The sequence below is a fragment of the Lissotriton helveticus genome, chromosome 4_1 (assembly GCF_964261635.1).
Source record: "Lissotriton helveticus chromosome 4_1, aLisHel1.1, whole genome shotgun sequence".
Lineage (NCBI taxonomy): Eukaryota > Metazoa > Chordata > Amphibia > Caudata > Salamandridae > Lissotriton > Lissotriton helveticus.
The window spans coordinates 165,386,274-165,399,578 of NC_136063.1; the positions used below are offsets into that span (position 1 = coordinate 165,386,274).

General features: G+C 46.0%; 1 protein-coding gene across 1 annotated transcript in view; it reads left to right on the top strand.

The window, feature by feature from the left end:
• The window catches only part of LOC144828457 (1-phosphatidylinositol 4,5-bisphosphate phosphodiesterase gamma-1-like), a 617,664-nt gene that overhangs the window by 583,264 nt on the left and 21,095 nt on the right, over positions 1–13,305 (top strand). Inside the window, exon 32 of the mRNA XM_078686634.1 lies at positions 5,047–5,231. Coding sequence (XP_078542760.1) covers positions 5,047–5,231 — 185 coding nt within the window. The remainder of the gene's footprint in view (positions 1–5,046; positions 5,232–13,305) is intronic.

Genomic DNA, 13,305 nt, shown 5'->3' on the forward strand with positions numbered 1-13,305 from the left:
GAGTTCTTCCTCAGGGTCAACGGGGGGGTCAAGCGGCAAGTCTCTATACTCAGCCCATCTTTTCCAAATCCGAAAGTGTTTGCGGGGGCACCCACGCGCTTCAAAGATAGGGCGCTCCAGGCCCATGCAAAAGTCCAGACCCGCCCTCCAAACACACAGGGGGGGAGCCCGTTCATCCTTCCACGCCCGCGCTAGGTCTCTCTTGGCCAGTACCAACCCCAACAGCAGTAGGTGGCGCTTATAGCGATTCCCTCCCACCCCCTCGAGAATATGAAGCAAACCTAAGCGATGTGTTCGGGGCAAGTCCCATCCTAACACTTCAGACAAACAGCTCCACACACCTCTCCAAAAGCCAGCAAGCCTAGGACACAGCCACAGGGTATGAAGCAGCGAGCCAACCTCCGCACCACATCGCAAGCATTCCGGCGATGCAATCAGTCCAGCCTTCCAGAGGCGTTCACGCGTAAAATAGGCCCTGTGGAGGACCTTAAATTGGATGAACCTGAGCCTCATCGCGATCGCCGTCCCACGCGGGGATTCCAGGGCCTCTCGCCAGTCATCTTCGTCTAGTGACCCGACATCAGCTTCCCATGCCGTCCGCAGGGGAAGAAGGTCGGAGGCGCAGTGGGTGACCATAGTCTGGTAAATGCGGGACACCTTTTTTTCCCCAAGCTCCCCCATGAACAGCTTCGCCTCAATGGGGCTAAAGTCAGGGAGCGACTCCAGGTCGGCAATGTACGGTGTGAGTGCATGCCGCAGCTGTAGGTAACGGAAGAACTGAGTCCGCGGCAAGTGGAACTCCTCACTTAGGACCTGGAACGACTTAAGGGCAGCACCAGACAGCACATCACCCAGCGACGATATCCCGATTGCATCCCAGCCACCAAAACTCGGCAAGGAGGCCAGGGCAGGCAACCTGCCATTACGCCACAGCGGCGTTTCCGCCGTCAGCCTACCCCACCAGCCCATGCGTCGCAATGCCTGACGCCAAACAAGGAAGACTGTCTTCGTAACACTAGGCAAGCCCCGACGCAGCCGGGCGGAGTAGAGAAGCATATGGAGGGTATTATCGCCCATAAGCGCACGCTCTAATGCATATGCCGGGTCGCCTCTATCACCATACCACCAGTCATTAAGGACGAGGAGATGAGCTGCCTGGTAGTAGGACAGAAGGTCCGAGGTGGCGAGTCCCCCACAGTATGTAGAAAGGAAGCACGTGCGTAACGCCACCCTGGCCGAACCCCCGGCCCACAGGAATTGCCCCAGGACCGAGTTCACTCGCCGAAACCAGGAAGCCGGCACCGAGTGGGGATAATTTTGCAGTTGGTATAAAAGGCGTGGAAGCGCCACCATCTTAAAGATGGCGGACCGGCCAAAGATGTTAAGAGGCATCCGGGACCATGTTTTAACGTCGGTCTGCACCCGCTCCCATACCGGCAGCACCGAGCGTTCCCACGCGAGGGTCGCGGATTCAGACAGGAACACCCCTAGGTACTTCATGCCTCCAGTGGCCACTTGCAGGTCCAGGGGTCCGATACTGCACCACCACCCAGGACCCACAAGGTGGATTTGCTGAGGTTGAGGTATAAGCCGGATACGTCACCAAAAACCCGCATTATTTCCAATACCCGCGGCCCAGAGCGACGCAGGTCGGTCAGGAAGAAAAGGACGTCATCCGCGTACAACGCGATCCTATCGGAGAGGCCCCGGGGCCACACAAATCCTCGGAGTTGCGCATCTATACGCACCCAGGCGGCCAACGGCTCCATAGCCAGGGCGAAAAGATAGGGGGAGAGAGGGCATCCCTGGCGGGTACCCCGGCCAATACGGAATGTCTCCGAGACGGCCCCTGCAACACGCACAGTGGCCGTGATGTCTGTGTACAGTAGTTTAATATAGGATAGAAAAACAGGGCCGAGGTTGAGACGGGGTAGGAGCGCAAACAGGTAAGTCCAGCTCACCGAGTCGAACGCCTTATTAATGTCTGCAAGCAACAGAGCAGCCTGCTCACCCATGGCTCCCATGGCCCCGATCGCAGCCCACGCTCGCCGAATATTATGGCGTGTAGCCCTGCCGGGCATGAAGCCCGATTGGTCGGGGTGTACCAGGTCCACTATGTAAGGAAGCAGCCGATTCGCTAGGGCTTTAGCCAGTATCTTGGCTTCTATATTGAGCAGCGAGATGGGGCGATACGAGTCGTGTCTATCAGGGAGCCTCCTCCCATTTTGCCTCATGCGAGACAAGAGATGGGCACGCGCATGGAAATGTGAACGCACGCTTTCACCACGTGCAGCGCCCATCTCTTGTCTCCCTAAATGCGGGGTGGCACACACTCACCGGGTTGACTCAGGACTCCCCCGTTGCTCTTGAGAGTCCCTGCTCACCAGGGTCTTTCTCTCGTCGGCGGGACAGGCTCAGCAGCAGACGGGGCTCTCCACGAGCACGGAAGCCCCGCTGGCTCACACACTTTCTTTTTCCGGTTGGCTTCACGGGCAACAGTAGGCTCCCGACTGCTTCTTGTCTTCTTGTGGTCCCGCCCCCGTCCCAACACAGGTTGCCTGGCTTCCTGTCCGAGCTGGACTGCGGCAGTGATTTCCACTGGTTTCTGTTGCAAGCCCGCGAGCCAGTCACCGAAGTGTTGCAGCTTCGCCAGCAGACACTGTTTTGCCAAAAATTATTTCCTGTCATACTTTTTAATACAGTGAAGGCTTGTAAATTCCTCTAAAAATGGTATGGGGAGGGCGTCAGGCATATCTTGAGCTGAGTTCATATGAAGGGCCATCCCACCGCATTCCCATCGCGCGCGCACAGGTTATGGAATACATTAAAGACGGCGAATGAAGGGAGGCAGCGGAGGGGTCAACAACGAGCAATCCTGCATTGCTGCCCTGTTTAAGTCAGAAATTATAGAGAACCGCAGCTGCCCCATGGCGGTAAGAATAGCTCAGTCATTTTTTTCTTTCTCCCTGCACCATGCCAATACGGCAGTTTCTTGTAGCCATCCTGTGTCGACTGAATCTGAGCCTGGAATACACATTAGATCTTTCTTACTGGAGGCCGGCACAATCAGTTGTTGGTTCAGCTTCTTCTCTCAGCTTACCGCAGCCCCAGCTTACTTTGTTCGGCAGCACTGTGGTCCCTTGCTGTCCTCACCTCTCTTGCTGGCTTTTTAAATGTTTTTTTATTTTAAGCATGTTGCCCCCTTACTAGTTACTTCTACACTACCTTCTCACTGATGCACATCGTATTTAGTTCCTCCACCCCAGCACCGCTACTCCAGTGCTCCCTCAACCCTGTGTTTTAAAGTATTTTTTCACTTTTTAGAAGGTCCTGGAACCTGCAATTTTCTGCCAGCTTTCTTCTCTCTGTAATGCCGCTTCATTAACTTTGTATTTTATAGTTTGATTCACTGCTCCACGATTGGCATCTGGAAATTATAAAAAAAAAACACATGGCATCTCAATACGAGACTCACCATAAATAGCTCAGGATGCATTGGTGCACATGTGTGATGATGCATGACCACGTATACACCACACTCTTTTTGTGTATTTATTTTTTGGCCAGTACTAAATAGCAATAGTTTCTTCCTTAGGAAACGAGCATTGACGAAGACAATAGAACACCACTTGTTTTTTTAAAAGGGTTTTTAATAGGAGAGATTGATTGGCTTTGCCATTGCATGGTTCACTTTGGGGATTTATACATGCATTTAAATACACCATAGAGATTTTTTGTATTCTTGGCCTGGGCCAACACTGGTTAGCAGTCCTTTAGGGCGTGTTAACTACGTGTTCTGAGGTGCTTTTTGGATATACTTGGAACAGTACAATTCCAGAACTAATAAATAAATGTTATGAAATGTTGAATTTATTTTTCATTTCTTCCAACAAGGAACGAGCACCCCAGTTTTCAGGTCCCTTCTTAGTGACTGTGTTAGCTGGTTTGCCCGCCTCGTGTAATAACACACTTTGGCAAAGCCAAGAGGCCTGGGTTATTATACGTGTGTGTGCTCTTTGTTGCAATAACTGTTTGTGGCAGTATGAATGTGAGGCAGGGGTGCTGTGAAAACACCACTCAAGGCTAAGAATTGGTGAGGAAGGGGTCAAGCAAATAAAGAGGACAGAGGGTTTTGCGTATGAATATTCAAAATGTTCCTATTATTGCGGTTTGATTTGCACACCAGCCTGTTGTGTTTGCTAGAAAGAGTGTGAGTGTGTAGTTTGAGTGTCTACATCTGTGGATGGTGAATGTCAGGGGTAGCCTTTGCTTGAAAAGTGCTGGGAAGAGAAACATATGAAGCATATATTTTTTATAAAGAATCCAAACAAAGCCTAGGAAGCCTCAGATACATGGGAATTCTGGTACTGAGTGCTCTACGCAAAGTATAGAGGGCTATTGGATCTGAGTAAGTTCTAGTAAGAGCATGAGATTTGCTTAATGAGGGGGGTGACTAGAATCAACTGCGATTATGTGCTATGTATTTTATGTTGATATTCCTTTTTTTTTAAAATGCGTTTTATGATGAAATGTAATGTATAAATTATACTTAGGAAATTCATTGTATTTTATTGTTTATTGTTGATGTATATGTTTTCGGGAATATTTCCAGAATTTTAAGAGAAGCCCACTTCCTTGTTGTTTGATTAATAACAGATCTTCACCTTGTGTTATCAGTGCTGTCAACCTAACAGTGCTGATTCCTGCCAAGCTTGACTCTTTTGTTTCAGTGTAATGAGCTTTCCTTTCACATGAGACATGTGAATTCCACGAGGAAGGCCTCTCTGCTACATTGAGTTGTCCATTTTTTTAGTTTTATTCGCAGGATGGAGATAAGGATTTGCCAAGAACATTCTATATATTCTAGGTGTATGTATTGTTCATATTAAAACTTTGCCTATGCTTCTCTTATTGATATCTAATTTTGTCATTAGAGGATTAACCATCTGTTGGGGGATCAAGAAAGATTGCGTAAATGTCTACTATAATTTTGATAACTTTGTTTTTCACTTTTCTGTTCATTGTGGCGCTGGCGCACTCATGCAGGAAGAAGACGACGAGAACTTATACTCCTCAATCCAGCAGCTGAGGGATCGTGCTAATGAGCTTTCAAATCAGGTTTCCAACTGCGAGCGCAACAATAATTGCGATTCTAGATACCAGCAGCGGCTGGATGAATTGCGGGCAGCACAGGAACGGCTAATGGAGCTGACGGAAGCCCGTAACAGGAAGTAAGTAAAAGTGTTGGTGCACCAGAGGTATCAGAGTGACATCTCCTGTGTTAATAGTTGTAAGATCATTTTTGCCCAACCGAAACAGATGCAGGTGTCTGTTAGTATCACAGACCACTAACCGCCATATGTATCAACAAACCATTTTGCATTTCCTAAATAGCGAATTTTAAGGAATCGCTATTTAGGAAATGCAAAACGGTATGTATGTACAAAATCGCTTTTCAATAGCGATTCCTTAGCATTCCTAATTTGAGATTAGCAAATTGTTAATCGCAAATTACCCCTTCATTTCCATGGGCCAGGAGGCCCATAGGAATGAAAGTGCAATTTGCAATTAGCAATTTGCTGATCGCAAATTAGGGATTTTTCCAAGGGTGCAGGGGTGTCTCAAGAACACCCTGCTGCACCCCTGAAAAAGACATTTGGGGGCATATGGAGCACATACATGCCCTAAGGGCATGTATGGGCGTCATATGGCACCTTTGTTTTTTTAAAAAAAAGCTTTTTGATAAGAATTCGCAAATTACCACCAACTAGAAGTTGGTGGTAATTTGCTAATCCTTAATGGCATTTTTTGCATATTTTTTGTTTGATACATTGCATTTAAGGAATCGCAAAATTTGCAATTCCTTAAGTGCAATCGCAAAATAAGGATTAGCAAATTTTGCTATTCATTATTTTGCATCAAACTTGTTTGATACATACCATTTGTCTAATTAGCATTCGCAAAGGCCGAAATTCGCAGAATTTCGGCCTTTGCGAATGCTAATTAGCTTGATACATATGGCCCACAAGCATTAAATATCTATTCAAAGTTGACCATTCTCTTGGATTTGATTGACTGGGACTAGCTACACGTTCCAATCGGTTTTCAAAATGCTGTTTAATGGCCTAGTTGTGTCTCAACGTTGATCTAAAAGTGTGAGAAAGATAAGATACGCAGAAAAGCAAACAGGTTTTAGCTGTTACCAGAAAATGCACATCATCAATGGCATATCTGTTTAGCTCTGACATGGACCCAAGGGAAAGAAGTAGAATTACAAGGGGGAGTGTATGAGTGCGTATGCATAGGTTTTGGCAAAGGTGGTGGGTTTAGGGTTAGTCATGGAGCAGCAGGAATGTATTAGCGAGAGGGCTAATATATTCTGTGGTGTTTCTTTCTGGTCCTTCTGCATCTCTAGCCAAATGAATGATGAGCTGTGGATAGTACTCTTGTTGACAAATGCTGTATCTCTGGTGACCAGATAGCCTGTGCTGAAGTCAAAATTTTGGATTACACAGTGGAATTTGAATTTCATGTCGGCAGGAAGGAAGCCAATGAAACCCATGGAGATCTTATAGTGTGAGTGTAATGTGGTTGAATTTCCTTATGGTCTTGTGCAGTTCTAGTTGACATCAGCATATAGGACAACTTGAATGAAGCCATGGTGGCGTCTGAAAGGACGGAGAGCTGGCTACCAATGGCCACCATTGACGGGAGACAGAAGAGTCTTAATTGTTGAAGATACATATGTACATTTAGGGTTAGGGGAGGTTTGAAGCTACGAAAAATGTTCTATTGGAACAACACATGGTCCTTGGAAAAGCTTTGAGTTTATTTGGATGACTGGTGAATAGATACCTGGTGTTGCATCATTAAGAGATGCTTCTAGGTTTCATTCAGAAAATCTGGACCTGTAACTTTGTACCACAATTATTCATCATAAATTCAGCTTTTGTCTAATTTAACATCAGATGTCTGTTTTGCAATGGAGTCGAGGCATGATCTGAGTGAGGCGTCTGATGTACGCTCCTGTGCTAGTTGATACAAACATTTGTTCTTAAAATTATAATTCCAGCAGTATCTCAACTTTTTCCCATGCATGATAGCTTGATACAGCAACCAGCTTCTGCTAGTCCACAAAAAAGAAATTAGCACAGCGAGTACTCGATTTATAAATAAAGTTACCACAAATGGGAGGCATTTAGATTAAAATAAAGCAAGCGGAGGGCAGATGCTTGCAAATAATGTTGTCTGATAGGATAGAAGACTGTAAAAATTGTGAGCATTACAAATTAAATATTATGTGTTTTCTTGCAATTACATCCAGTGCACTATAAAATGTGATATTTAAAAGTGCACCTGTAATTGCAAGCCTCCAGATGCCTAGGATTTTCTACACTATCAGTGGGGTTTGGAGAAAATGGATTTGAGGGACTTTCTAAAGGATAAATGGTTGACTTTTTCATGGAAAATCATAACTGCAGATTGCTCACCTTTAGAATACCTGCAGGCACCAGACTGAAAGCAGTAGATTTAAAACTGCATTGCTCCAGCGTGCTGGTGTGTGATGCAGCGCAGCTCTGCATTGACGTCTTCCTGCCCCGGAAGTTACTAATAGAGTCGCAGGTAGGTGCCATCTCTGTGCTCCGACATCAGTTCCTTTCTTTCCTCGCCTTCCTATGAGGATCCGGAGCTCGCTCCCACGTTTCTCTTGTTGGTTGACCAGTTTTTTCTCCACATTTGTCCAAAAACCAGTGTGCAAGGGAACATGTCCTGTCCCCTTGTTGGGACTGTTGCAAGTACATATCTGTGACAGATCCACATGATGTAAGACTCGTCCTACGACGAGGGGACCTCGTGAATCTGGGAACATGAAGAGAAGCTGTATGTCGCCGAGCACTGTAAGAAATAGTGCAAGCCCTGTTTGCGCTTGAAGGGAAGGGTGTGGACCTGCTCTTGTCTCGTTACAGGTCCTCATCACGGTCCAAGTCTTGGAGCTGGTCAAATCGAAAGTACAAGAAGGCAAAGCAGGATTTGTCCCAGTTAATCCACAATCTGACAGAGGAGTAGTACTAGGAAGCTATAGTGTATGAGAAGGAGTAAGATGTGGTTGTTGTTAAGGAAGTAGGCTCACGTCAGACAAGCTTCAGGTTAGGTGGCAAAATAAAACACATATGGACATTTAGGCTGTGCTAAACCCTCCGAAGTATGGGGGCCAAGAGTCAAGCAGTCATAGGAAGCAATATTGTATGAGAAGGCGTATAATGTGGTCATTGTTTAGTAAGTAATCCTGCGTCTGACAAGATGCAACGTAAGAAGCAAAAATGAACACATATGGAAATTTAGGCTGTGATAAGCCACACAAAGTCACCGAAAATCAGAGTTGGACCATTTTGGATGTGTAACACACCCAAACTGGTGTGTCTGATTCTCGGTGGCTCCTCTACTTTCTTAACAGTGACCACATTGTACTCCTTATTCTGAATCTCTTCCTTGTAATACCTGACTCTAAAAATGCTGAGTGAAAATAATATACACTGAACAAATGTCATTAACTTGGATGCCTGACCTGTGACTTACAAAACTTATCAGCCTTAATAAGGTCCAAAAGGACTAAACACTCGTCAGCTGACCTGGATGTTCAATGTACTCAGCTGTTCATAGTACCAACTATACATGCGCAACCATCATGGACGACTACTAAATTGGTTAAGCAAACTTTTGCCTGGAACCAAGGACTTATTCCTTACCAAATTGCATATGAATACTTTGGAATGTAATGTATGCTTCATTCCTTCTAGTATCATTGATTTAGTGGACCCCCAATGTGGATGGGAGCGCATACCCAACGCCTTAGGTAGTAGGGTGTTTTGGGGTTGTATGTGCTCCTTACTGCTATTCTGTAATTATCAAACTACTATCATATTACATCCTTTTTTGCTGTGATTATTTTATTTGGGACATGCATCTGCATTTTGTAACTGCTACCACTGTAATAGTAAGCTTGTCTGCACTAGACGCTGGAGACTGGATAGTGGCATTGGTCCTGCAGGACCCTTATTTCCATATTCCCACCCTGCAGGCCCATAGGGGACACCAGTGAATCACAATGGGCCTCGAGTATTTTCAGTTCGCTGTGCTCTCTTTTGGCCTAACATATGCCAAATGAGTGTTAACAGAAGTGATGGTGTTGGTCGCAGCACACCTTCAGAGGTTGAGAATACCCGGGTTCCCCTACCTCAAGAACTGACTGTTGAAAGCACACTACCATCAGAGGAAGGCTGCTGCTTATAGACAACATTGGTCATGCCACTTTGCTCATAAACTCTGGGGTATATTTACAAGCCCTCATCGCCACCGGTGCGTAATTTTTTTTAATGCTTCGGTGGGACAGTGCCATTTTCCATATTTACACGGTGACGCTAAGCCACTTTGCGTGGCTTAACGCCAGCTTGTAAATATGCCTCGTTCCACTGCAGTCCTCTGCGGAAAAGGGGCGTGCAGTGGGTGTTGCTCCGGCCGTTCCACCCCAACACCCATTGCTTTTTGACACTGCCCCAGATTTAGAAGGCTGAGGCAGCGCCAAAAATGAACGCCATGAAATAACAGGCATTAGAATGGCGATACGTGGAGACATTATTAATTTTCTCTTCGTTTATTGCTCTTTCCATGTGTGCTGCATTTTGCAGCACACATAGAAGGTGGTTGTATGGCATTACAATGCGGGCTTTTACCCCGCGTGCCATTACAACGCTGTTTTTACAACCCAAGTCGAAACAACGACTTGCGCTGTCAGCGCTGGATAGTGGAATAGTTTAATTTTCTATTCCAACTCCAGCTCACGTTACAGTAGGGAAGGTGTTGGAATAGAAAATTAAACTAATCCCTATCCAACAGTGCCCTCCAGCGCAAGTCGTTGTAACGACTTGCGATGTAAAAGCAGCGTTGTAATAGCAGCACAGGGTAATGCCCGCGTTGTTATGGCTGTTTACCATAGAAGGTGCAAATTGCCATTAATGATTAGTTATGTGCAGGAAGGGACACCTTTGCAGCACAGGCACCCTTGCAACAAGATACCCAGGGTGGTGCTAGACCGCTTTTTTTGTGCCAGCGCTAAGGGAAACACAGGGGTGCGTGCGCCGTATTTTTTGTGAATACGTGCATCCCTGCATTTTCAAACTGTCAAAGCGCTGTGCTGCCAAATTTAGCACAGCTCCTTGCTCCAACATTTTACTGTAAATATGCCCCTCTGTGTCGGATGACCTGAACAGCCTAAGAAAGCAACTGATGTCAGCGCACATACTGTTCTGCTCCTCACTTCTGGAATAGAACGTCGACATGGAGCCACACAACACCAACTACCAGCGCACAGGAGTACTGTTTAAATTATCCGAACCCAGTCTGATGCCAGGATAATATTAACAAGGTGAAGAATCTGGGTTCGATAGAGTATCCACTACAAAGATCATTACCGAAGGTGAGTAATTTGTTCATCGTGTATCTTCAACACACTTCCTGCTCCCTCCAGTGTCAAGACACCAAGGATCTGCAAAGGCCTCCAGTCTGGTTACTGCTGGTGGATCTGTCTTCAGCTCCTAGTACCTCCGCAATCGGTCTCAGGTTCCCAGCGTGCTTCAGTTCCGACTTCCGATTTGTCACCAAAATCCATGCTGATCCCTTCAACATCGATGCTGGCCCAAACTCCAAAGGAGGACCCAAACCAATAGTTGTATCTCTACTCCAACCTGTACTCATCTTGGCCTTGAGGTCATGTCTTGAATCTAACTTGTCGCACCCACACTCTGATTTATATTTATTTAGTTATTTAGGTGCTTATATAGCGCAGGACTCGACCCCCAGAGGGGTATCTCCGCGCTTAGTCCACCAATGGTACAAAACCGAACATTTGAAGGTGCCAAAGACTATGCTGCTGAGAATAGGTGTGTCTTCAGTGTTTTCCTGAAGGAGAGGTAGTTGGAGTTAAATCTTAGATTAAAAGGGAGTTTGTTCCAAAGGGTAGGCCCTATGTATGAAAGTGCTCGACCACCCTGCCTAGCCTTCCTAATTGAAGGAATTTTTAGCAGGAGTTGGCTGCTAGAGCGCAGAAGGCGTTCAGGAATATAGGTCATGAATTTTTCGGTCAGATATTGGAGACTTGTGCCGAAGATACTTTTATGTGTGATACAGCAGATCTTAAACTTAATTCGTTGTCAAATGGGCAACCAATGAAGTTCTTCCAATAGTGGATGAGATGGAGTTTTTGGCGGAACATTGAAGACCAGTCTTGCCGCGGTGTTTTGTGCCACTTGCAGTCGGCTAAGCACATCTTCATTGGCAGATATAAAAAGGCCATTGCAGTAATCTAGCCGGCTTATTACAAGGGCCTGGACAAGGGTCTTTCTGTAGACGTCTGATAGAAATGGAAACACTCGTCTCAGAAGTCCGACTGTCCGAAAGCAAGATCCGCCCACCAAGTTTGCATGTTCTTTTAATACTAGTCCCTGATTCAATCGCACTCCAAGATTCTTCACTGATGGCTTGGGACATGGGACGGGTCCAAGGTCCAATGGCCACCAGTCTGGTGACCAGAGGAGATTAGCTTTTCCAAAAAGCAAGACCTCAGTCTTGCCCACATTGCACTGTAGGCAATTAGAGGCCATCCAATTGGACACTGCTCTCATGCCCTCTGCAAAATAGTTTTTAATTGCCGGAGTGAGGGTATCGAAGGGAAATAGCAGCTGAGTGTCGTCGACGTACGACACTGGAGTAAATCCGTAGTGTCTCACAATGTCAGCAAGGGGGGCCACGTACACATTAAATAACGTGGGGCTTAGGCATGAGCCCTGTGGGACCCCCTTAGTGAGCTTCCTAGATGTAGAATGATAGGAGCCCAAGCTGACACTTTGTGAGCGACCGGTGAGAAAACTCTCCAGCCAGGACAGAGCCATACCTCCAATCCCCCCCTTTGCAAATGTCCGAGAAGAATCTCATGTGACACAGTGTCGAAGGCAGCAGACAGGTCTAACAGCACCAGAATCATAGAGCCCCCTCTGTCCTGTGCCATCTTGAGCTATCTACCTATAGCACTATCCTTTGAGTTATTAGCTTTAGTGATTTTCTCATAAATTGCCTCTATTTTATTTTCAAAAAATAGGGAGATGTCATTACATAGAGTTTGGGAGAACTCATCAGGGCTCTCACAGGCCGAAGGTTTTACAAAGGTCTGTAGGATCTTAAATAACTCTTTAGAGGAGTTGCCGGCTTCTGCCAACTGTGAGGCAAAACAGTTCTTCCTGGCTAACCTTATATTTTTATGATAGGAAGACAAGGCTTCTGAATGATTTTTCCGACTTTCTTCAGTATGGGTTTTTCTCCAGATTTTTTCCAATTTCCTGCAGCCCTGTTTTTCTAGTCTAAGATGCTCGGTGTACCAGATCTCCTGTTTAGACATGGGATGCTGTTTTATTAACTTCAATGGGACTAACAGATCAGCCACTTCAATAATAGCTGTGTTGTATTTAGATAGGGCTGATTCTACAGTGTCTGTCGCTAAAATGGGTGGCTCTTTCCATACTTTCTGCATCTCCTCTAATGTAACCCTGTGCCATTGTCTCTGCCATAAGCGTGGGGCAGGGGGTTGTTTAGTAGCTTTGACTAAGCCAGGTAGGGGAAAATTTAACCATGCAGTGGTCTGACCAGCTTACTCTGGTCGGGGGGCAACAATATATCTTGGGGCAATTTGAAAAAATTAGATCTAGAGTGTGACCTCCTCTGTGGGTGGAGCCACTATTCTGCATCTTAAATCCTAGAAGGGAGAGGTCAGAGAGCAAAGACATTGTCTCGGGCGATTAGGGGTATCTACGTGATAATTAAAATCCCCTAGAAGAAGGAAGTTTTCTTTAGCTTTAAGGTAATGTGCCAGTAGCTCAGTTAAGGCCAGCGTAAATCCCGTACTTGGCCCAGGAGGGGGATATACTAGTGCTCCCTTCCAATGCTCTTTGGGGCCCTAGTTAATCTTAAAAATCATGATTTCCATCGTGGGACAACTAATCTGTTCAATTATAGATACCTTTAGACATTCTTTATACACAATGGCTATGCCGTCACCAATTTTGTTCGGGCGGTCGAGCCTTAAGATTTTATATCCTGCGGGGATTCCTGATGTTATGGCAGGAGTAGTGTGTGGTTTTAGCCATGTCTCGGTTAAAAAGCAAATTTCAGGATTAATTGTGTGAATAAGGTCCCAAACCTCAAGATGGTGTTTTGGTAAGGAACGTATGTTCAGGAGGAAACTTTTCCAGCCCTTAG